Genomic DNA, 22,597 nt, shown 5'->3' with positions numbered 1-22,597 from the left:
GGCTTTGTTCCCTGGCATTAAATCGAATGAATGAACTCGCCACTCCGTTCCAGACGTACGCTCCGCTCTCCACATGTCGAAGTGTCATAAATAAATACACAGCTAAAGAGCTAGTAAAAGCTATCGGATGGTTTGGGGACACTGACACACTTAGAAAGTCACACTAATTGTTGCAAGTGAAGGCTGATTGTCTCTCAGTTGAAACTCAGGTGTCAGTGAGGCAGTGTTTTGCCGCAGGCGGGCCGGGTGTCGCCCAACACGGTCCTGTGAGTTACATCTGTCCTAAAGGCCTTAGATGCTTCATTTACTTCAGGGCCAAAATAATGACGTCTAGACATGGTGTCTAACGTTTCTTACCGGGCAAATGACCGGCTGTCTTGTGGCTCTGCCGCCGGCTGGGACTCAGGAAGGATTTGCCCACCGGGCTCGGGTTCTTTCTGGCTGCCCACATGCAGCCGAGCAAACCCTCCTTGATTGTGGATCGCAAGTCGCCTTTCTGGGCCACCCCCCCTCCTCCTATTCCTAACCCCCGTGTGTTTTCCAGGCTTTGAGTCTGACCATGAGCTCGCCACTTCTTTCCCGCCGTTCTGGACTGAACCGCCACATGTATGGGACCCTCTTCCCACCTGGCTCCTGCCCTAACAGTTCTGTTTTTTAAAACTTGCAGACCAAATGGTTCTGAGGCTGATGTCTGTGACCCAAAGGTCTGTCCATCTGTTGACAGGCCGAGAAAAGCCAGTCCAAGAAACAGGGCTCAGGGTGTGTTTTAAATAAACTGTGTGTGTGTGTTATGACTGTTCACTCTCCCCTTCTCTTTATGTGGCTTAAGCCCAGTGGCCGTATCTTTAGCTTAAGGAGTGAAAGCTAGGTTTTTAGATGCCCTTATCCCATTGAAAGTAACCTGTTTTAAAACACACACGAGACCCAAGAACCTGAGTGGAAATTGAAGTAATTTATAAGACCTTGCAAATGATACAATACCTGACAAGAAAAAAATAAAATCCAAGCTCTTCCTAGTTGGACAAAACCATGTAACAGGCTGTTCAAGTCACTGGCTCCTGTGAGCAGAGACTCCGAGGAGCAAGAAGAAAGCTTGAGACCCGCCACGCCTCTGACTCTGAACACTTGGCCGTTGCGTGTGTGTCTCTGGCGACGGGGCCAGAAGGACGATGGCAGAAATGGCCAAAAGGGGAATTTGTCTTGGTCCATCTAAGTAGCTATTAACATACGTTTGTTGTGGTTTTTTATAGAAAAAAAATCTCTTGTACCAAGGGAGTTGGTGCAAATGAAGAAAACTCAATCAGCCCAGCTTGCTCCTTTCCTCACGCATGTTTTACTACGCGTGGTGCGCGCGGGCTGGGCGGGGGAGCAGCAGTGTCAGGAGACGTGGGAACAAAGTCCAGGCCGGTGGAGGCTGATAAGCAGACTGCTGGAGGGGTGTGGGGACACGACTCCATAGAACAGAGAGGAAGGAAAGGAAACGACCGGAGAAGAGGCACACGGAGGTGAGGACAGGACCACAGCTCGACCAGACAATTTTAAAATGGGACTAAATCAGCAGCAAATGTCGAAGAAAAAAATGAACGCAAAGCGAAAGGAAAATTCCAGTAAGGGTTGAGAATCTTCAGCACAGCCGAGGCAGCAGATGGCGTGGTACGGATGGGAGGCTGCTGAGAGGGGTCGCTGGGGTGTGCACCCCTGGCCCACTGAGGCCCCCAGTGCACCCAGGTGCATGCAGCTCCAGCCCCAACTGAAGGCCCCCCGGAGGTGGCAGAAGGGTCAGAAGATTCTCAAAACTCAATTCAGGCAATATGTGTTCAGCCTAGAGTGACCAAATCGTCCCAGTTTGCCTGCAACATCCCAGGTTTTGTAATGAAAAACCCACGCCAGGGGGCACAGGCCATGCTCTGAGCTGGCAGGAAGGGGGAAGGTGGGTTGGGGATGCAGAGCCTTCTACCTTGGCACCTCTCAGGTAGGGTCACCATATCAGATCGAGGACAGACACCCAGTTTAACTGTCAGATAAATGAATGGCTGTGTTTTAGTGTATGTCCGTGCCATGTCTGAGGTGTAATTATATTAAGAAGAGATTTCTTGCCCTAGATATGGCACGGGACATACTGACTGTAAAAAGTATTTAAAGTCATTCACTGTTTATCTGACGTTCAAATTGAATAGAGTGCCCGTTGGCTAAGTCCGACAACCCGAACTTCCAGCCCTGATGGCCCATTCGGTCCCCAGTGGCTTGTGGTCTTCACTGGGTGTCGCCCAGAGCCTCGCCAGTCCCAAAGGACCAACTGCACACCTCGACTCCGTGCGGAGCCCCGTTCGTTCCCTGCAGCCTCCAGCCACCCCCCCCCAGGGTATGCTACCCCAGCCTTCCGGGGGTCCCAGCCTTACTGCGTCTCCCTTGGGTCTGCTCTCACCCTCTCAGCCTCCGGTTCTTGGGCTCCCTTCCAGCTCCTTCTTCCCGGCTCCTCCACGCCACCGCCCCTTAGATGGCGTGTAACGCGTACCTCGTCACGGGCACGGCCCTGCTGCCGAACCACGGATGCCCTCCTCCCCCTCTGGCCCACAAGACGAGGCCCACACTCCTCACCTAACATCACAACGCTCGCAATCCAGCCTCCACCGACCTTCCGCCCATCGTTTCTCCCCAACACCGTACCCCCTACTCTGGCCTCCGCCGGGGGACACCCCCCATCCCACACGCAGGATGCACTTTCATACTTCTGTTCCAAGGGCCTCAAGTGCTCCTCCCTGCTTTTCCTCGTCGTTCAAAGGCTATTTTCCTTGTAAATTAGCTTGACTCTTCCCCTCCCGTAAACATGCTGAATCACAGCTTAGGCAGGCACTTGGCACACGTGGCCATTTTAACAAGCGTTGCTGTGCGTTATCGGGACTGCTGCCCGTCTCATCTCGAGGTCATTCCCACTCTGTCCTTGATGGCAGGGACTGTGTGCTCAGGACCGGGCAGAGAGCCAGTGCACGGTCGGTGTTTGATAAATGTTGCTGAACGTCCGCCTGGGAGTGTGATGAGGCACTTTCCCCTGCCACGGAGCAAAAAATGCAAGTGCGTTGACCTCCCAGCGAATGCAGACGTTGAAGTATGTTGGCCAAATAAAAAGGCTTTGGAGGAAATGGGGACACAGTCTGGGGAGAAGCTGATGGCGAGCACAGAGACCCTGTCTCCTAACCAGCCAGGCCCCACAAAGACGCGTCACGCAGCGCTGAAATACCTGGGACAGGGGCCGGCAGCTTGGGTATGTTACTTTTCCATTCTTAAGAAGAAAATGGAATAGTAAACGTGGCAAGTAAATGTATATTTGCACGCTTCCTGCTTGGTGCTCACTTAATGATTGAAAGAACAGTGACCTTTCAAAGTGTGGGCTTCAGGGTCAAAGAGGACGGGGTTTGAGTCCTGGCTTTGTCGTTCAGGAGCTGGGTGACCTTGGGCCAACCGCTTTCACTGGACTGACTCTCCATTTGCTCAGGGCAGTCAGAGCCTAACAACACCTCGCCCGCAGGATCCCTCCGAAGGTTAAGGGAGAAACCACCTGCAGCAGCACCGAATTAATCGTCAACACGTAGCCGAGACTTGGTGTCCCACGTGAGATCACTTTAGAAGAAACAAATTGGGACCCTCTGCTGCAAAATGCTGGTCCTATTAACTAATACTTATTAACAGCTGCTCAAACCCAAGTGTTTCCTCCGTCGCTCATTTAACCCCCACAAGCGATAGACAGGAACCACAACTATCCTCTCTTGCCAGGGGGCACAGAGGACTCAGAGTGACGTCAAATGAGTGGCCCAAGGTCACACAACTCCAGGGTGGAAGACCCACAATCTGCTGGCAGGCCATCCAGGGGCGCCAGCCTGCCACCTGGATAATTCTGAGTGACACGAACAAAGCTCTGTAGTTCTTGGAGCCCTGGGTCTCTTTCGTGAAGGAGAGGGGCTCAGCTGGAACTTCCCCAGGGGAGGAGCTCCTGCCTCTGGGATGACAACTGAGCGAAAAGGAGGACCAACCTTCCAGTTTGCACTGGGGGTGCTGGGAGGAGGCTGTTAATTGTTTCCTCAGAGGCTGTAGATGAGGGGGAAAAACCCTTTCCTCCTACCCTTTTTTTTTTTTAAAGATTTTATTTATTTATTTGACAGAGAGACAGCCATCGAGAGAGGGAACACAAGCAGGGGGAGTGGGAGAGGAAGAAGCAGGCTACCAGCCAAGGAGCCGGATGCAGGGCTCGAACCCAGAACGCTGGGATCACGCCCTGAGTCATAGGCAGACGCTTAAAGACTGTGCCACCCAGGCGCCCCTGCTCCTACCCTTTTAAGCACTGTGGGCAGGGCCTGTGAATTAAACTAGGAAAAGACCGCTTAACAGGAGAAAAGCATTTACTCCATATGCATAATGGGAGCCCACAAAAGGGTAGCTGTTTCCTTAAATGGTTCACGTTACAAATTTAGTTATCTAACTTAGTAGAGAAAAGGGAGCTGGAAGAAACAGCTGCTTCTTTTTTATATTTGGTTGATATGCCTTTATTTTTTTTTAATTTAAATTCAATTAATTAACATATTATGTATTTGTTTCAGGGGTACAGGTCAGTGATTCATCAGTCTTATACCCAGTGTTCATTACAACACATACCGTCTCCAATGTCCATCACCCCATTACCCCATCCCTCCACTCCCTCCCCTCCAGCAACCCTCAGTTTGTTTCCTAAGATTAAGAGTCTCTTATGCTTTGTCTCCCTCTCTGGTTTCGTCTTGGGAGAAACAGCTTCTATGAGAAAAACAAATGGGTTTTTAGGAGAACAGATGGGAGAAATGGAAGTTTGTGATAATGTCTGTCTATACAGGTAGGAGTGATTTTCCCATCTCCTTCAGGACCATAAAACTCCTCCAGAGAGGGGATTTATGGTGGCTTCATTTCCAAGACGTTGCTGTTCTTAGATACTTGAAGCGCTGAGAAGGTTTTTTTTTAATCTACATCAGTAGAATCTCAAATGTGTTCAGTTTAAAGTAGTCTTGATGCCAACTCTGGGGTTCTGAGTGGGTCTCCACAAGGGTAAAATGAATTAGAGAAGGAATTAGAAACATGCTTCTTCCTGCAAGAGAGAAACAGGGCGAGTCAGTGTCAGGAGCCTTATTAAAGTCCTTTGCTTGGTCCAAGATCAAGGGTCTGGGCCCCGAATCTGCTTGGGAAAGTCAGTCAGATGAGCCACCTGGCTCTTGCCCTTCCTGATGTGTTGCAGGACGCTGTGCATCTGGTTGTCTTGCCCCCCCCCCGCCCCGCACCAGGAGATTTCCTTGAGCTGCTTAGCCGTCTGGGGAGGGGCGGGTGCCGCTGCAGCGCTGAGCGCGTCCGAGCTTGGCAGAAGGGTGAAGACTTGCGAGAGACCAAGCCACTGCTGGTTTGCAAGGTCACTGTTGAGCAATGACAGAGCTCGGACGCCAGAGGGACAAGCTGCACTGGCCCTGGGTGAGGTTTTTCATAGCCATCTCGCAGATGTCCATGTTTTGCGTTGAATCGCATCCGCCAAAAAGATGTTGAAGTCACAGTACTTGTGGATGTGATCTTATTTGGAAATAGGGTCTTTGCAAATGATTGGCGTCAAATGAGGTCATTAGGGTGGGTGCTAATCCCATGTGGCCGGTGTCCTCATAAAAAGGGGAAATAGGGATGTAGACACAGACAGGCGTCCATGTGAAGACTCAGTTCTGCTGCCCCAAGCTAAGGAACTACCAGAAGCTAGGAGAGAGGCATTTCCCCCAGCACCTTCAGTGCCTGGCCCCATCTACACTCTGATCTTACTCGTAGCTTCCAGAACTGCGAGACAATAACTTCATGTTGTTTATCATTTTTTCCTGTTACATTTTAACGGAAAACACATAAACATACATGGTTTGTTCAGCGTCCAGCGTGGAGCCACGGCCGCCTCTCTGAGCGTGGGGTGGGGGGGGGCGGCGGTGCCGCTTCATCCCTCGTAGGTGAACCTCATCCGTGTACCAGTCCCCTTCCAGCTTCTTCACGGCGACCTCAAGAGACTGCTGCGAGGCCATGAACAGAGAATGTTCTGGAGTTTTACAAATATTTTCCCAACTCTTTGCAGTTTCAGGGCAATATTTTTAGTGATTCTCCTTCAATCCGTTCTGAGCCATTTATCAGCGTGTATAGACTTGGTTTATGCATGTACATTGCATTGTCTTTTCTTTTGCTTCATTAAAATTAAGTTACTGGCTGTTGGTAAACTGACCACTCAGTCAGGAGCGGCGTGGGGTTCTGCTAGCTGCAGGGATCAGCCAGGACATGTTTTTCTTTCTTAAAAATAGCTTTAGGGAGCTGTATGTACACAACATACAGTTTGCCCACTTAAAGTTTGCCGGTAGAGTCACCGAGGGGTGCAAGCAGCAATTTTAGAACATTTTCGTCCCCCGAGAGAAACCCTGCACGCACTGGCGGTCACTGCCCGTTCCCGCCTCACCCCAGCAGTGGCACCTGCCAGTCCGCTCTCCGCCTCTATGGATTTGCCTGTTCCGGGCATTTCTGTAAACGGAACGCACAGCATGTGGCCGTTTGTATTTGGCTTCTTTCACTGAGCATGGGGTTTTCATGTTTTCTAGGGCTGAATGATATTCCACCGTATGGCTGGACCACCACTTATTTATCTCTTCGCCAGTTGATGAACATTTGGGTTATTTCTTTTTTTTTTTTATTAATAATGATTTTTTATTATGTTAGTCACCATACAGTACATCCCCGGTTTTCGATGTAAGGCTCGATGATTCATTAGTTGTGTATAACACCCAGTGCACCATGCAATACATGCCCTCCTTACTACCCATCACCGGTCTATCCCATTCCCCCACCCCCCTCCCCTCTGAGGCCCTCAGTTTGTTTCTCATAGTCCATAGTCTCTCATGTTTCATTCCCCCTTCTGATTACCCCCCCTTTCTTTATCCCTTTCTTCCCCTACTGATCATTCTAGTTCTTATGTTCCATAGATGAGAGAAATCATATGATAGTTGTCTTTCTCTGCTTGACTTATTTCACTAAGCATTATCTCCTCCAGTGCCGTCCATGTTGTAGCAAATGTTGAGAACTCATTCTTTCTGATTGCTGAGTAATATTCCATTGTATATATGGACCACAACTTCTTAATCCAGTCATCTGTGCATTTGGGTTATTTCTAAGCCAGCACATTGCATAGAAGGAAAGGAAAGCAGTGGCTAGCTAGGAAGTAGCCGAAGTGTAGGTCGAGCAAGTCTACTGACGTTCTGTGAAATCTAGTTCAAAGTAGGCTTTCAAACCGCATCATCTTCCCTTCACTTATACAGCCTCAGCCCCAAACATGGCCCAACCCAGCCCATCTGAATGTAAGAGAAGTAGGCCGCGTGAAACCGAGAAATCTGGTGTGGAAGGAACACTGAAGATAATCTGAGGAAGGTGGGGTTTCCGGATCTAAAGCGATTGTCCCCATCCCCCCCCCCCACAGAGAACCAGCACACGACGGCGATTCTCCATTCTGCCTTCTGCCATCACACTAGCCCCTTGCTCCAGATTTGAAACCCTGGCATCAGAAAAGGGCCCAAATGAAGGAAAAACACCTTAATGAAACGATGAGTAAGTGGGGGATTTAAAAATTCATAGTGAAATCATCCCCCTGTGGGCGCGGCAGTTTAAGTGGTTCATCTGAGGCTAAGCACGAGAATGTGCAAGGGTACATGCTCGGGAATGTACAGGGCGGGAGGTGGCCGGACACAGACCTCATGCCGAATTGGCCCAGTGAGCGGGAAGAGGAACCTTATTTTCCATGGTTGGGGGAGACACCCCCTCCTGCCCCACATCAGACCCACCGGCCATAGACAAGTATTATAAAGATCAGGTGGGAGCTAGGAGCCATGTGAGGGTGATGAAAGGAATCCACCCTATCAGGATGAAGCTGGAGTTAAGCATGAAGGGAACAGCATGAGAGAGCTCGAATCGACCAGGTGCACACCCAGCTTTGCACTTGTGGTGAGGAGTCCCAGCAAGGACTCTGCTACTTGTAGGCAAAAGCATCCTGATAATATTCCATATCAAACCACTGGAGAGCCACGGGAACCAGCCACATGAACTTATCCGAAATGTAGACAGAAAAGCAAAGTGTTTAAATGATGATTCGGAGCAGAGCTCCAAAACGGTAACCTTTATTGTCCTTGGGGAGTCAACTCACTCCTGTTGTGAAGTCTTCTCTCTTCACGCAGTTCCTACGTTACAGCACTCAGGGTTGTCGTTTCCGTGGCCCCCGCACACGGGGCATGACGCGTGTGAAAGCATTCAGTAAAAGTTATCAGTCCAAGCTAGCGCCCATGTGTCCATGCCTCACCCCCCGAGGAGACACAGGCTTCCCGAGAAGAAACTTGTCTTAGAAACATTAACATCTGCTCCAGCTGCTGCTGCGATCCCACAAAAACCTCGGACCGCTTGCTATGTGAGTGTGACACCAGGGCGAATACCTCGCAGAAAGCGCTGCCAGCTTCTCTTCAGAACGAGGGCGCACACAAGCGTGAGGCGGACGCTTCGCCGCTTCTGCAAAGGGCACGGCCTCCGCCGCGGGAGTAAGTCTATCACTCCCGTTAGAGCGGGAAGGAGCGACTAACAGGCATCGCTTTAATAGGCTGCGTGTTGAAGAGATTGTGTCATTTTCAAAATTTTACCTCAAGTTACGAGGAATGCATGGCTTCGGAAATAATTTTCGGTACCCTTTTACACGCAGGAACCATACCCTTGTCATATCCGTCTTAAATCCGGAGACCTCTGTGACCCCGAGGACACAGTGAGCTATGTTTTAGATTAGGAAGCACAGGAGCCTCATTGTAACCTTTATTTTTCTCTCGTGGGACTTGCATATGAAGGAAACCAAATGTCCCCCTGCCTTGGTTTCCAGTTTTCAGCCGGTCAAAGACTGCTACCTGCCTTGTCCCTGGACGGATTTTACTAGCACCTGCTAATCCTTCCAATTAGCCCCCATCAGGAGGAGCCCCTGCTAGTCCACCCGCAGATGCTCCTTGGCCCCAGGGGTGGGAGCGGCGGGGGGCGGACGACTATGTGTCCTAGCGCTGCTTTTCTGCCCGGCCTCTCCCTCGAACCATCCTTTCCTCGTTGGTGATGATGAGCGCGTGGCTGACATTCACGGAGCACGTCCCCCTGCGGGCTCTGCTTAAGTGCTTTCAGGTGTCATCTCGCAGCACCCGGAAACAACTCTCGCAGGTGGGCGCAAGGGTCTGAGCGTCTGTGCCCCCCACGCCAGATCCGTCTGCTGTTGGTATTAGGCGGTGGGGCCTTTGGGAAGTGCTTAGGTCAGGGGGGTGGAGCCTTGGGATGAGATTAGCGTCTGTAGAAAGGAGACTGCTGCGTGCTCTCGACCCTTCTGCGAGCAGGACCCGGGAGAAGATGGCCCCCAGCGACCCAGGAAGCCAGCCCTCTGCACCAGGCCCTGAAGCCGCGGCGCCCTCGTCTCGGACCTCCCATCCCCAGAACTGTGACACGTGCGGTTCTGTGGTTTGTAAGTCGCTCGGCCGGTGGCATTTTCTAATAGCAGCCTGAACAGACTAAAACAGTTTTATTACTCTTTCTAAGGGCGACAAAGCCAGGACCCAGAGATACTAAGATCTCACAGCAAGTGAAGGCCTGAGCTGGACTCTAAGCCAGTCGTCTGCTTCCGGGACTTGCGTTTTTTAAATTGAGGTGTATTGACATACGGCAGTAGTCTCAGGTGTGTAAGTAATGATTTGATATTTGCATATATTGGGAAATGCTCACCACAGTTACAGAATTCTTTTTTCTTTTGATGAGAACTTTTAAGATCCACTCTCTTAGCAACTTTCAAATATGCATTACATCCTTATGACTTATTTTATAACTGAGATTTGTACCTCTCGACCCCCTTCACAAATTCCACCCCCCCCCCGGCCATGTTTGGCAACCGCTAATCTATTCTTTGTACCCATGAGCTCGGTTTTTTTGTTTCGTTTTGTTTTTTAGATTCCACATATAAGTGAGATCATATGCTATTTGTCTTTCTCTCTTATTTCACTTAGCGTAAAGCCCTCAGGGTCCACCCATGTTGTCACGAATGGCAAGATTTCCTCCTTTTTTTATGGCTGAGTGGTAGTCCACTGCATATCTATACGTATTTTCTTTATTCATTCATCTGTTGGTGGACACAGGTTGTCGCCAGGTCTTGTCTACTGCAAATAATGCTGCTGTGCCCACAGGGGCGCATGTTATCTGTTGAAGGACGTGCATTGTCACCACACATGGCCTTAAGCCTGTGCAGACACAAGCGGTCCACGGTGCAAGCCCCACAGTCCCTGCAGAGGGGAGGCGTGACGTGCGCATCTCTTCAGTCTCGCTAGCAGGGAGCTCTGGTAGACGACGAACTGCACTCGTGACTCAGTAAAGCAATCGGTAACTATATATTCAATACATATGCAAAAAGACTTAGGACAACTTGCACCCCCTAGGTTACCACAGGCTGTCTTTAAATTGGAATTCTCGAACTTACCATTTCATTTACAGACTGCCCCTCAAAAGACTGAGCACCTCGTGGGTCAGGGCTGCCCCTTTTGCATTTCGTATTCCGGGGACGATGGGGGGCCCGGCTGCCTCTACACAGGGGCCGGCCAGGGATGCTCCAGTTTAGTACACGAGCCCAGCTCCAACCCCACCTTGTCCACGAACACTTGGCCTCGTGACAGGAGTTTGTACTGATTCTGAATGGGGCTAACACCGCAGAGAGAAGACGTAGCCTAAAACCCCGGAGAGCATCCAAAATGAATTTCAAGTTCTAAATGAAGCCTCCTGTCCGAGCAGTGAAGTACTGGCCCCCGGACACGAGCAAGTCTGATCGAGCCCCCAAGGAGCTCTGGAACACCCAGCAGGCTGTCTTTTCCAGGAGTGGTGGAAGGGTTTCCTTCCCGCTGTCCTCAGCTTTGCCTGACAGTTTACTGCAGGGGGTTCCTCAAGAACCAGTACAGCTCTTTAGGAGGGGGGACCCCTGCCTATGGCTCAGTTTCCAGTTACACCACTTTGTTTCCCATAATGATGCCTTACCCGACACTTCCTCGGTAGCACCGAGGACCAAAAAAAATATGCCAACAGTAATTCTTTCTCGGTAGTTTAAAACGTGATTGAGAGAGAAGAAAACAGCCACTAACAGCGAGACTACAGCATCACTTCTGTAAAGATTCTCTCTGCAGAACGACTGCGACACGTGAAGTGACTCTTCAAATCCAAACCCGTGAACTATCAGCTTTATTTTATTTTAAAATATACATTTTGACATGTAGAAGAGTTTCAAGTTGTTGGATTTTGAAACCAGCACACAAAACCGACACAACAAAGAAATCGGTATCAAATGAATCACTGCAGACTCCAGTTCCTTCTACTACCTCAACACTAGACTCCAGGGAAATCAACAGATTATCATCAACACTTAAGAAAACCCCCCAACAGTCATCTCACGCTGCTGTACGCAGAACCACCGGCTGACGAATCGCCGGTAGAAAGAATTTCAACGGCAAACTGAGAGCTCCCTTAAGAAAAGAAAAAAATCTGCGCCGAGACAGTGAGTTGATACAAACATTCTGTATCTGGGAAAAATACTCTTTTCGTGCATCCTAACACTCAACAAAGCAGAAGCGTGTTTTCGAGAGGGACCATGGTGGTGCTGCGATTTGCGCCGAGCCTTCCAGGTCCCGGCGAGGCCGGCTGGAGGGAGGGCTGCCGGCAGGAGGAGAAACGGGACTCCAAGGCAGGGTCAACCATCAAATGCCACCGGCGACAAGACATGCTTGCTGGGAGCAGAGGCACGTGGCAGGATAGCGGGAATTCAAATCTTTACAAAGTGAAAACATGGATTCCAATGCACGTGCATCATCAAACCATGGGGGACTTGAAACTATTCTAGAACAAGGTCCAGCCTGAAAAATTCTCACAACTGAGAATCCGGAGCCGAGACGCGCCTTCGTTTTGCTGAGAGCACTGCCAGCGGACAGCTCTGTGTTTTCTTAAGGGCGCGCTACTCTCGCAGGGCCAGCGACACGCTGGTAACTTCTGCGAAAGCAGAACCACTTATTTGCAATGAAGAGTATTCGTTCAAACACCCGGCTGGCTAAAAACTCCTCGACAGAACACGGGCTGCCGGGGCTACGTCTCAAGTGTTCCTGAGAAACAGTAAGGAAAAAAGCCGCTCTCTTCACATGACAAGAAACATTCTTTTTCAGACACTGTTCACTTTTCTAGATTAAATACACCGGCAATACTGCAGCTGAAGGAAAAACCAAGGGACTGCTTCCCACTTAAGCCAAGAGGGAAGGAAACCCGCAACGACCTGCTATAAACTGCGCAAGGTAAACACCAAAGGACACGGGGCCGGGCCCCCTCTCTATGGGGCGTCTAAGGCGTCCTCACCCACCTGCCATTCCCATTACATCATGAGAGCAATGCGGTCTGGGGAAAATAGTTTAATGTATTGCTCGGAAGAAAAATAGTTTCTATTTTCCCATCTCTAACAAAACAGCACTTAGGAAGTCCAGCGCCACCACGCGACCTTCATCCTGTCCCACACCGCCGAGAGCGAATCCAAGGCGGGCCGGACGTCCAGGATGGTGAACTGGTAGTCCTGGTTGACCTCCCCGCCGTCGTAGTAGTCGATGACATATCTGACTTCCGTCCCACAACGGTTGATGATCCAATCGTGCCTGTCGAAAGGCAACTCGTACCTGAAATGAAAACGTGCTCGTGAGCATGAAAACGCTTGCTCTCGGGGTCAAACATCCAGCTGGGGGGGGTGCGGTGAGGCTCAGAGAACCCGTCTACAGTGTTGAAGAACCATGACGAGCCCAGGTTCACGGGACTGGTCACTTGTCTGCAAGGCAACATGGTCAACAGGAAAGGGACCCAGGCCAGGGAGGTCGGCTGAGATACTGCAGAGATCCAAGTACGAGCTAAGAATCAGTCTACGCTGGAAGGAAAGGGGGGGATGCTAAGTGCTCAGACGCAGAGAGACCACGGGAGGAGGAAGAGGACAGTTCCGAGAACACAGAAGACAACTCAACTCAGGGCTACAATAATCAGGGAACAACGCATGAAACCCGAAGAATCTGCCCACCAACAGGCAAAGTCGAGAGAGAGGAAGAAATCTCCAGCTGAATACTGGTAACGTCTTGGAAGATGGCCCTGCAGTTCTGAGACCCCGACGTGAGGAACGTACATTTCTGCACCATCACTCACCCCATCCAGGAACGAATTCTTGCCCTTGGTGAATACTCTTTCGCTTTACCTCCGAACCGGATCAACGATGGACCACAAGGACACTCCCTAGAAATTCCCAAACAAGAACGGCCTGTTAAAATACTTTCCCTCCACTGAAAAATGTGATGTAACATTTTACATAATTTCACGCTTAGAGTGAGAGAACTTCCAACACAATTCAAAGAAATATCCCTATTCCCTAAAAACGTCATTCTTTATTTCTGGGTCGAGTATGCTGCACCCCCTCCACTGCATTCCGAGGATCTGCACTGTTCTTCCAGGACGCAGGAAGCGGGCTTTCCATTTGCTGGGGGGACACAGGCACATTCTCAGGGGAAAAAAAAGACATGTGAAGACCGGGCATTACACATTTGACTTTCACAGCCTACAGCAGGGTTTTTAAATAAAAGAAAATCCTCTACTCTTCTTTCGTTTGAAACCAATGAAGAAAAATGCTGGAAGAATCCTTAAGAACAAATGAAATTAGTGCCGGACCAGCTCTTTAAGTAAATACGACAGGCCCCCTAGCTTGTCAGCCAGTGTCACTGCAGGGAGAGGCTTCAGCCTTGCTGGGCCTCATGGCGTGCGACGGAGGAAACAAGCCCCAGTGTGACTGAGACCGACGTGAGGCCCATCGGAGTTACTTTGCTCCTCACTTTATTAACTACTCACTAGCGTCCCTTCTCAAGAAGGTCACTGGCGAAGAAGTAAACTCAACCCAGGCAAGCTTCCCCCTGGAGGCTGTAGCAGGTGTCTTTAAAAGGCCGACCTAATTTTGAGGGACCCTGGAATATGACCAGAAGAGGGGTTGAAAGCGACAAAGTGGAATCTTCTCATCTGTCTTCTCTCTGCTCCAACGTCCCACTCTGAGTAGTTAGCAGGTGGCTTTCGCTCCAGCACACATCGGACACCTGCGGCTCACCTTGCTAGCGAGCCGCGGGGAGGACAGATCTGAGTCCCGCTGGCCTCAGGGTACCGAGAAGGGAATCCTGGTTGCCGTGCCATTCCCTCCTCACACGGACCCCTCCCAGGCCTGGGGACCAGCCAGTGACACCCAGGGAGTGCTAACGAACTTCAGAGTCCAAATGTTAAAAAAAAACTGAACATCTTAACAAAATCATTCAGTGGACTTTAGCCAAGAAGTTAATCACATTATACCATGAATTTATTTTTACTTTTATTGTTTTTCAAAGATTTTATTTATTTGAGAGAGAGAGAGAGCACAAGCAGGGGGAGGAGCAGAGGGAGAGGGAGAAGCAGGCTTCCCGCTGAGCAGGGAGCCCAATGTGGGGCTCGATCCTGGGACTCTGGGATCATGACCTGAGCTGAACGAAGCTGCTTAACCCAGTGAGCCACCCAGGTGCTCCTATCATGAATGTAAAATGTAATCCGCCTGTGATGATACAATCTGGCTTTCTGTGCTGACATTCCCCACCCCTACCCTTCTCAAAGTGGACTCCTCAAAGCAGTAGCATCTGTGTTGTTCTGGAAATGCCAAGTCTGGGCCTCACGTCAGAAACCCTGGGGATGGGGGCGCAGCACTCAGTGTTTTAGTAAACCCTCAGGCGATGCCGGTGCAGCTCAAGCGTGAGGACCACCGCTCGGACAGACCGACGGTCCATCACTGCCAAGACACGCAACAGCACTTACCATTCTCTCCGAGAAAAAGGCCCGCATGCCAAGACAACTCTTGATGTTTAGTCCTACTGGGGAGTCAATGCTGCTAAGGGAACGGAACCACTTTTCTCATCAGCCTCAGGGCAGAGAGCATTGTGCCACCTCCCATCCCACGTGCTGTGCCTTCCATGGGCTGTGGCATTCCTCCCACCGAGACGTGTAAGGTCTATGGCCCCTCCCCCTGAATCTGGGCAGGCTTGTGGGACGGGTAAGGCCAGGTCATCAAGGCGGATGCAGCTTCCCTGGAGCTTTCTGGAATTCTAGCTCTGGGAACCCAGCCACCATGGTGTGAGGAAACCAAAGCAGCCACGATGAGAGGCTGTGGGTAGGTGCCCTGGCTGACAGCCGGCATCAATCAGCTGACAAGTAAATGTTCCAGTCTTCAGAGAATTCCAGCCCACGGCTGTCAAGGCATCCCTGATCAGAACCTGGCTGAGGCCCTAGACGTTGGGAGCAGAGACAAGCCATCCCTGCTCTGTGCTTTCTGCACTTGGGACCCACCGAATTCACAAACATAATAAAATGCCTGCCATTTCATACAGCTGCGTGGGAAGAGTCTGTCACACAACAGTCACTGAAACAGGCCCGCCACCCACCATGTTGGATTAGAGGAACACATTGTCTGAATAAAAGGTTAAAACTCTAGAAAGCAGAGATGAAATAAGAAAGATGCTGGAAGGATGTTTTTTTTAAGATCTCAAACATACTTACGCAGCATGAAGGGCTTCCCACTTCAAAATCTCCTTCCAGGCTTGCTCGTTATTCTGATTGTGAATTCTGATGATATTATACATATCTTTCTGACTAATATCATCATCCTTCCACTTCCACCTAGGAAAGAACGTCTGGTAAAACTTGATAAACCTTACTAATAATGCCGTACAATCAATCCACATATGCATTTCACCAAGTGACAAAAAACCACTTACACGTGTATCAAGGAACCATAAGGTGACACTTTTTCGGTCAGTACCACTGACTGATGATTCCCCAACTTTTTCTAAGTATCTTACATAACAGTGTTTTTAAAAACTACTACTGGCAATGATGGGTTAGTCTTATGTGTCAAGTTGACCAGGCCATGGTGGGGGCCAGATATTTGGTCAAACATTATTCCGGGTGTGTCTGTGAGGGTGTTTCGGATGAGAGTAACATTTAAACGGGTAAAAGAGAGTGCTGTCCCTAACGTGGGTGGGCCTCATCTGATCAGCTGAAGGTCTAAATAAAACAAGAATGAGCCTCCTGCAAATAAGAGGGAACTCTTCCTGCCTGACTGCCTTCGAACTGGGACACTGGTTTCTTCCTGCCTTTGGACTGGAGTGAAAACATCAGTTCTTCCTGGGTCTCCAGCCTGCTGACTGCAGATTGTGGGACTTCTCAGCCTCCATAGTCACGTGAGTCAATTTCTTATCATAAATCTCTTTTTCTGTATAAAGACACACACATCCAATTCTGTTTCTCTGGAGAATCCCGACTAATACACTGACCCTGCTCTTAAATTCTTTTAAGTCTGAAAGATCAGTTGAATATTATATACTGATTAGCTTATAAAAACTTACATTTGGGGATGAAAACCTCTTTATTTTATTTTTTTTTAAAGATTTTATTTATTTATTTGACAGAGAGAGAAAGCCAGCAAGAGAGGGAACACAAGCAGGGGGAGTGGGAGAGGAAGAAGCAGGCTCATAGCGGAGGAGCCTGAGGTGGGGCTCGATCCTATAATGCCGGGATCACGCCCTGAGCCGAAGGCAGATGCTTAACGACTGCGCCACCCAGGCGCCCCTGAAAACCTCTTTAACATTTAATTCTTAGATGAATTTGATGAGCAAATTTATACTCTCAGTAACATGCTCACTCACCCTTTCCGTAACATCGCATTCCAGAACATCTGTTCGGAAGGATAAACCCACTTCTTCTCCGAATCTGCTCTGGGAATGGAGGACTCCTCTCTCACGGTAGACAGTGCGAACGGCTGGTCGGGGGCCGGCATCTGATTAGGTGGTGGCATCTACATAAATGAAGTGGAGTTTTTAAGTGCTGGAAATCGGACATAAAGCGGAAACAATGATAATGACTTTCGGAAAGCAACGCCTCACACACAAGAAACATGTTCCCTATTAAGCCAGCGACGGCAAAATTTCAGCCCTCCCAGAAAATTTGGCTGTTTCGAAGAGTCAGAGTTCAAAGTGTTTCCTTCTCGTTTAAGTTTAAGTTCTCACAAATGGTAAATACACACCGTGGTTATGTTTTCTGTCTCTTTCTCCCCGAGGATTAAGAAGTAAAAACTAATACCACGGCTGTAGTTGTTTCTAAAAACCTTTCTATGATGAGCTTTTCAAAAATGACTGTTCTCTCTTCTGAGGAAAAGTATCATAAAATATAGGTACACCACCACTTTCTTTTTAAATATTCTTTACTTTTAGGATCTTGCTGATGCTTCCAGTGTCGGGGCTGACTGCGTTCCAGAGCAGCAGTGACGCACCACAGCGGCCATCGGGAAGGAGGGCAAGACTCCTTCCTCCCAGACACAAGGGGCAGCAACACCGGGGTGCAGACGCCCTGCCTGGACCAGGGTTCTCACCCCAGGCTCCGCTGGTGACGGGGGTCTGTTCTGAGCACTGGAGGACTTAGCAAGCTCCCTGCTCTCTACCCAGTGGTACCCTCCACCCAAGCTGTGACAACCAGTGTCCTCCCAGGGGCAAGATCCCAGCTGGTTGGCAACCCCTGGCCGAGAATTTCTTCCAGCACATGCGCATGTGTTACTAAGTCACGAAACAGCCCCGGCTAGGACGACGGCAGCGCGCCACCCGGGTACGGAGGCGCCGCACCGAGCACCTCATTGCGCCCCCACCATGGCGGCCTGAAGCACGCACGTCAGAGGCAGCTGGGGTTCCGTTTGGGACCTGCCGCTTCCTGGCTGTGTGCGGTGGGGCAAACGGCGTCCTCGCTCGTTCTCGGTGGCTTCAGCTCTAAAGATGGGGACACTGACACTCCCGGAGGGCGTGTAGGGTGCTTAGCACAAGGGTACAGATGTCACCAAAAGAAATGCTGACTGCTACTGACTAATATTCTTGCTACAGGTAACAGTCCCATGGGTGAGAGTCTAGGTCTATGGGATTCCAAAAGGCCCATGTTCTGACCCACTAGGGCTATTAGAGATTATCTAGAACAGCAGTCTTATGCCGGCACTTTTAGAAACGTCTGGAGACATATTAGGTTGTCGTGACTGAGAAAAGAGGGTGCTCCTGGCATCTGGTGGGTTAAGACCAGGGATGCCGCTAATATCCTACAGCACAGGACAGCGCCCAACCTCAAGGAACCGACCAGCCTCCAACGTCAACAGTGCTCCGGGGAGAAGCCCTGATCTCGTCCACCTCCTTCCTCAACACAGCAGTTCCCTTATAGCTTGGCAGGGTCATTACTGAGTGTTGAGGCTGAATGTTCGTGTCCCTCCAAATATACTGAATCTGCCGCCACCTTCCAGTAGGACTTCTCGGCCTCTGGAACTTTGAGAAAGAAATGTCTATTGTTTACAAACCACCCAGTTAACGGTAATGTTTTATATATATAATGTTATAATACATATATACACACATATATCCCACACCCCTTCTCTTTCAGACTAAATATTTCTAGTTCTTTCAAATGTTAGCCAAGATTTCTAAATACTTCTGATAACTCTGGCCTTCTGAGAACCCTGTTCTGGGTTTCCAGAGTACAGATCTGAGTCTGCCCCTCCATGAAAACGTGATTTCAAACAGGAAACCTCCAATCCCTACACTGTCTATCACAAAATGTGGTGAGGCCAAGCTTGTCTTGTCCTTGCTTTCTCAGTGGCATTCCACTGGTGGCTGCCACATGACGCTGTAGCACACCAGTGACTCTCACACAGGCTGGTACCCGGCTGTGCTGGAAAACAGAGCCCTAATCAGGCATCGTGCCTATGAGATTTCCCAAGACCAGAAACATCTTTAGCAATTCTAGCTGCACTCCTAATGGGATTTCCCGCCTTCCACTATCCCTAAAGGCAATACTCCTTTGGTGTGGCTCGTTTCCAGTCAACGTACTCCGGCACTTCGCCATCAGTGTCTCCTTTATCAGGCACTCTCTGAAACTACAGTTAGTGATGCCCTCAGGATTTTCAATGTGGATGGAATATCAGACTTCTTTATTTTAAAAGTAAAGGAGAATTAATCCTAGCAGTGAGCAGTCTGTCTTGGGAGCCCATAAAAGCATCTCTGCATAAAAAGTTCCAGGAAGAGGGGCTGAGTGTGAATTACCAGATTAGAAGGATCTAGGTTCTCCTTATTCTCAGCCACAGCACCCGTAACAGGACACTGCACGTACTCATACGCACGATCTTGGTGGGCAGGCACAGAGTTCATTTTGTTCTCACAAGTTGGGTTAGATGGCTCTGTGCTCACTGGACAGCCTGAAATAAATCAAGTAAAAAAAAAAAACAGTGTCACCACAAAAGCAGGAGGACATCTGGCTCTCTGAATCCCGGCCCTAAAGAGCTGGATTTCTGACCAGTGATCACCATCAAAGGCAAAGCCAGGTTTCTACTGCTCCAAGCTGCCAAGAGCTAAGCGAGCTAACATTCTAATATCCTAAAGACCAGGAAAAGGTTCTATAAATTTACTTTCCCTTGAAAGAGAAATGGGTACCCATTCCCTTATTGTGTCACGCCCCCAACAACAACAACAAAAACAAAACAAAACACCTCAACATTTGCAAGACGTGTTGTTCATTCTGTGGTTTTAGCGATGGGCTAGAAGGTACCTGCGTGGGTTCCTAGCAGCGAGCTGTTTTGCAGAGGAACCTAAGCAGAGGCCCAGCCATGTTTTACGGGGTTTCCCTGACTTTCAGTTCCGATTCCAGACAAGGCCCAGCCCTGATCAGGACACAGGATGCCAGACTTACTGACGCCTTCTCTCAGGTACCAGAGACAGGAGATGGAAATGAGCAGAGGAGCCTTCAAGAAGGCTCCTGGAGAAAAGTCTGAATGCCCCTCTGCCTGTGCTTTGCTCCAGGACAGAAACAAGCACAGAAAACTACCCCCTGGCTGAGGTTCTACTCCCCACCAGTTGACAGCAAGCACTTAGCAAGAAAAGGCACATATTAAAATGTTCCACAGTCACACAGGATCCAGATGCCACTTAAGAGGGAAGGTCTGAACCTACGAGAGCAGCAGCGGGAAGGGCAGCTGATGTCCAAGAATCCAGGGTGCTACTGGAAGCAAGTGTGGAGACTGAGAAGCTGGTCTTACACTGAGGAGAGGGGGCAGGCACCAGCAATAACGCCGAGAATATGCTGGATGCCATACACGCCAAAGACAGATTTCCTTTCACTTCCTTTCCTCTGTTTCTCCTTGCAGACCCTCATTCCCTAGGACCCTGTACTGCTGTCCACTTGAGGGGTGAAGGGAGACTTGCTCTACCACCTTTCCGCTCCACCACTCAAACTGATCCCGGCTGGCTGTGAGAAAATACTGTTACATTTCTCCTATAACCAGGAGCCCCTTTAGTCGCCTATAAATATCCACATTCTTTACTTATCTGACTGACCGCTCTTCCGGATACACAGTAAATGAAATCTAACCATATTCAGGGCTCTATCATCTACCCGGGGACACTCAGAGCAGGAACACAACAGTTCTGTCCAACTCTGTCTCCATTCTTCCTATACAGAGAAACCCTGGAAAAGCACTGGGTCTGCCTTTGTCCAAGGTCACAGAGTTTCTGCTGACTTTGCCAATTATTAGCTGTGTGGCTTTTAGTTTCCTGAATATAAAATAGGGAGAAACCCTACCACACAGGATTACGGGGATGAGATGTATACTCCATTAGGCAGAGGACTGTTGTGTTCTATACGCTGCTCTTCTTTCAGTGCAAAAACAAAACCCACCAGTGCTTGGCACAGAGTGGGCAGTGAGTCAATTCCTGCTGAATGACCAAGGGAATGTAAGACTACAACACAAGGAAGGGTTTTTTAGGCGATACTTTTATATAAACAATCTCAAGCAAATGTGGACCAGGGAGGAACAAAAGATAGCTTCTCCGTTCTCACCTCTGCACCTAAGGAAAGAACAGCAAGGCCATGAGTGGTGACTTACTTTTACAAAGATGAATAACGCAACGGGATGTAAAGCTGCCTTGACAGATAAAGGCAGATCTAGACCAAGGTTCCGCAACCTCAGCACTCTTGACGTTTGGGGCCAGGAGATTCTTTGTGGCAGAGGTGCACTGTGCACTGAGGGATGTTTACCGGAACTCCTGGCTTCTACTCACTGGACGCACCACCGCCTCTCAGTTTGACCAACAAAAATGTTTCAAGACATTGCCAAATGTCCGCCAGGGGAACGGGGGTGGCCACCCAGGTTGAGAACCACTGACTGCAAACTTTGAGGGGTAAGGGCTAATGTATGGAGCTATCACTCCACTCTCATGCATTATCTTAATTTAATTGTCACAACAGCCCTGTGAAATATTATTATATCCTCATCTTTCGAATGACAGGTTGCAACTTAGAGAAGTAACTTGTCCACAGTCACATACCTTGTAAGTAGCACCATAAGGACAGAACTCACTTTGCCTCACTAGTGTGCTATGCTGCCTCTTCCTTAAAATCCTTTTGAGAATTCTCTTGGTTTTATTTTCTAGACAAAGGGTCGATTACCTTTCATTTTCCCTTCATGCATGGGACATCCTGAAGGCGGGGATGCCGTCTGATGATCTGAAGCGTTTGAGCTCTGGACTGCAACAGCAGGGGTAGATGCAGACAAACCCATGGTCGGAGCTGCCGGGCTGAGTCCAAACAATTCTAAACTCAAACGTGCCAAAGCAAAGAGACAGATTAATGCTGATGCCTGGGCTCTGACCATTCCCTTGGTCTTCTTTATCTGCCCAACCCTTGTTCCTCCTCCTTGTCATTCGATGTAAATCTACAGGGCAGGGTATCCACTTCGAGGGATAGCTTTAATGTATTAACCCCTTTGGGAAATACTAGTGTGAAATTTACACCACACCACTCTTTAGGGGCACGTTTCTAAGATGTGCGGATTTTCGGGGTGAGGTGAAGGGGGTCCCTGAGAAACTAGGTCACAGAGAGGGAGTGTAGGTCTGGGGAACAGGAAGCCCTAAACGTGGTGACCCAGAGGGGAGTCCAGAGGAAACCCCAGACCCGGGCTGAGAAAAGGATTGGAATTCAGGGCAGGGTACAGCGCAGAAAACGGATTCGAGGAAGGAAGGAAGGAAGGAAGGAAGGAAGGAAGGAACGGAGGAAGGAAGGAAGGAAGGAAGGAAGGAAGGAAGGAAAGAAGGAAGGAAGGGAGGAAGGAAGGAAAGGACCTCCAACGGGGGAACACGGCCAAAGTCGTCTTCATACGGTCCCTCCGCGTCCCACCTGCTCCAGTCCCGGGACTCCAAAACCCACCGGCCTCAGCCAGCCTGCCACTGCGCACCTGACTCCAGTCCCAAGCCGCTCCGAGGAGCCGGCCCCTCCTCTAACCGCCAAGCCGCGGCCGCCTTCTCCCAGATCGGTCACCGCTATCTTCGCGGTCACCGCCGGCGCCCCAGCGCACCGCTACTTCCTTTTCCGAAGGCGGGACTTCCGGGCGCGC

The 22,597-nt window shown here is 49.7% G+C and overlaps 1 protein-coding gene across 1 annotated transcript; it reads right to left on the bottom strand.

Moving 5' to 3' along the window:
* Nucleotides 1-11,281: 11,281 nt before the first annotated feature.
* LOC113240740 (holocytochrome c-type synthase) lies at nt 11,282-22,590 on the bottom strand. Its single transcript, XM_026478150.4, has 7 exons — nt 22,439-22,590; nt 21,655-21,798; nt 19,257-19,408; nt 16,836-16,984; nt 15,688-15,807; nt 13,279-13,365; nt 11,282-12,767 (listed from the first exon to the last, which is right to left on the bottom strand). The coding sequence occupies exons 2-7, from the start codon at nt 21,764-21,766 to the stop codon at nt 12,569-12,571; spliced, it is 819 nt and encodes a 272-aa protein (XP_026333935.1). The 5' UTR covers nt 21,767-21,798; nt 22,439-22,590; the 3' UTR covers nt 11,282-12,568.
* Nucleotides 22,591-22,597: the final 7 nt, after the last annotated feature.

Source organism: Ursus arctos, chromosome X (assembly GCF_023065955.2).
Source record: "Ursus arctos isolate Adak ecotype North America chromosome X, UrsArc2.0, whole genome shotgun sequence".
In the NCBI taxonomy this organism is placed as follows: domain Eukaryota; kingdom Metazoa; phylum Chordata; class Mammalia; order Carnivora; family Ursidae; genus Ursus; species Ursus arctos.
The sequence above is the reverse complement of the archived record's forward strand: the minus strand, read 5'-3'. Positions and strand labels throughout refer to the sequence as shown.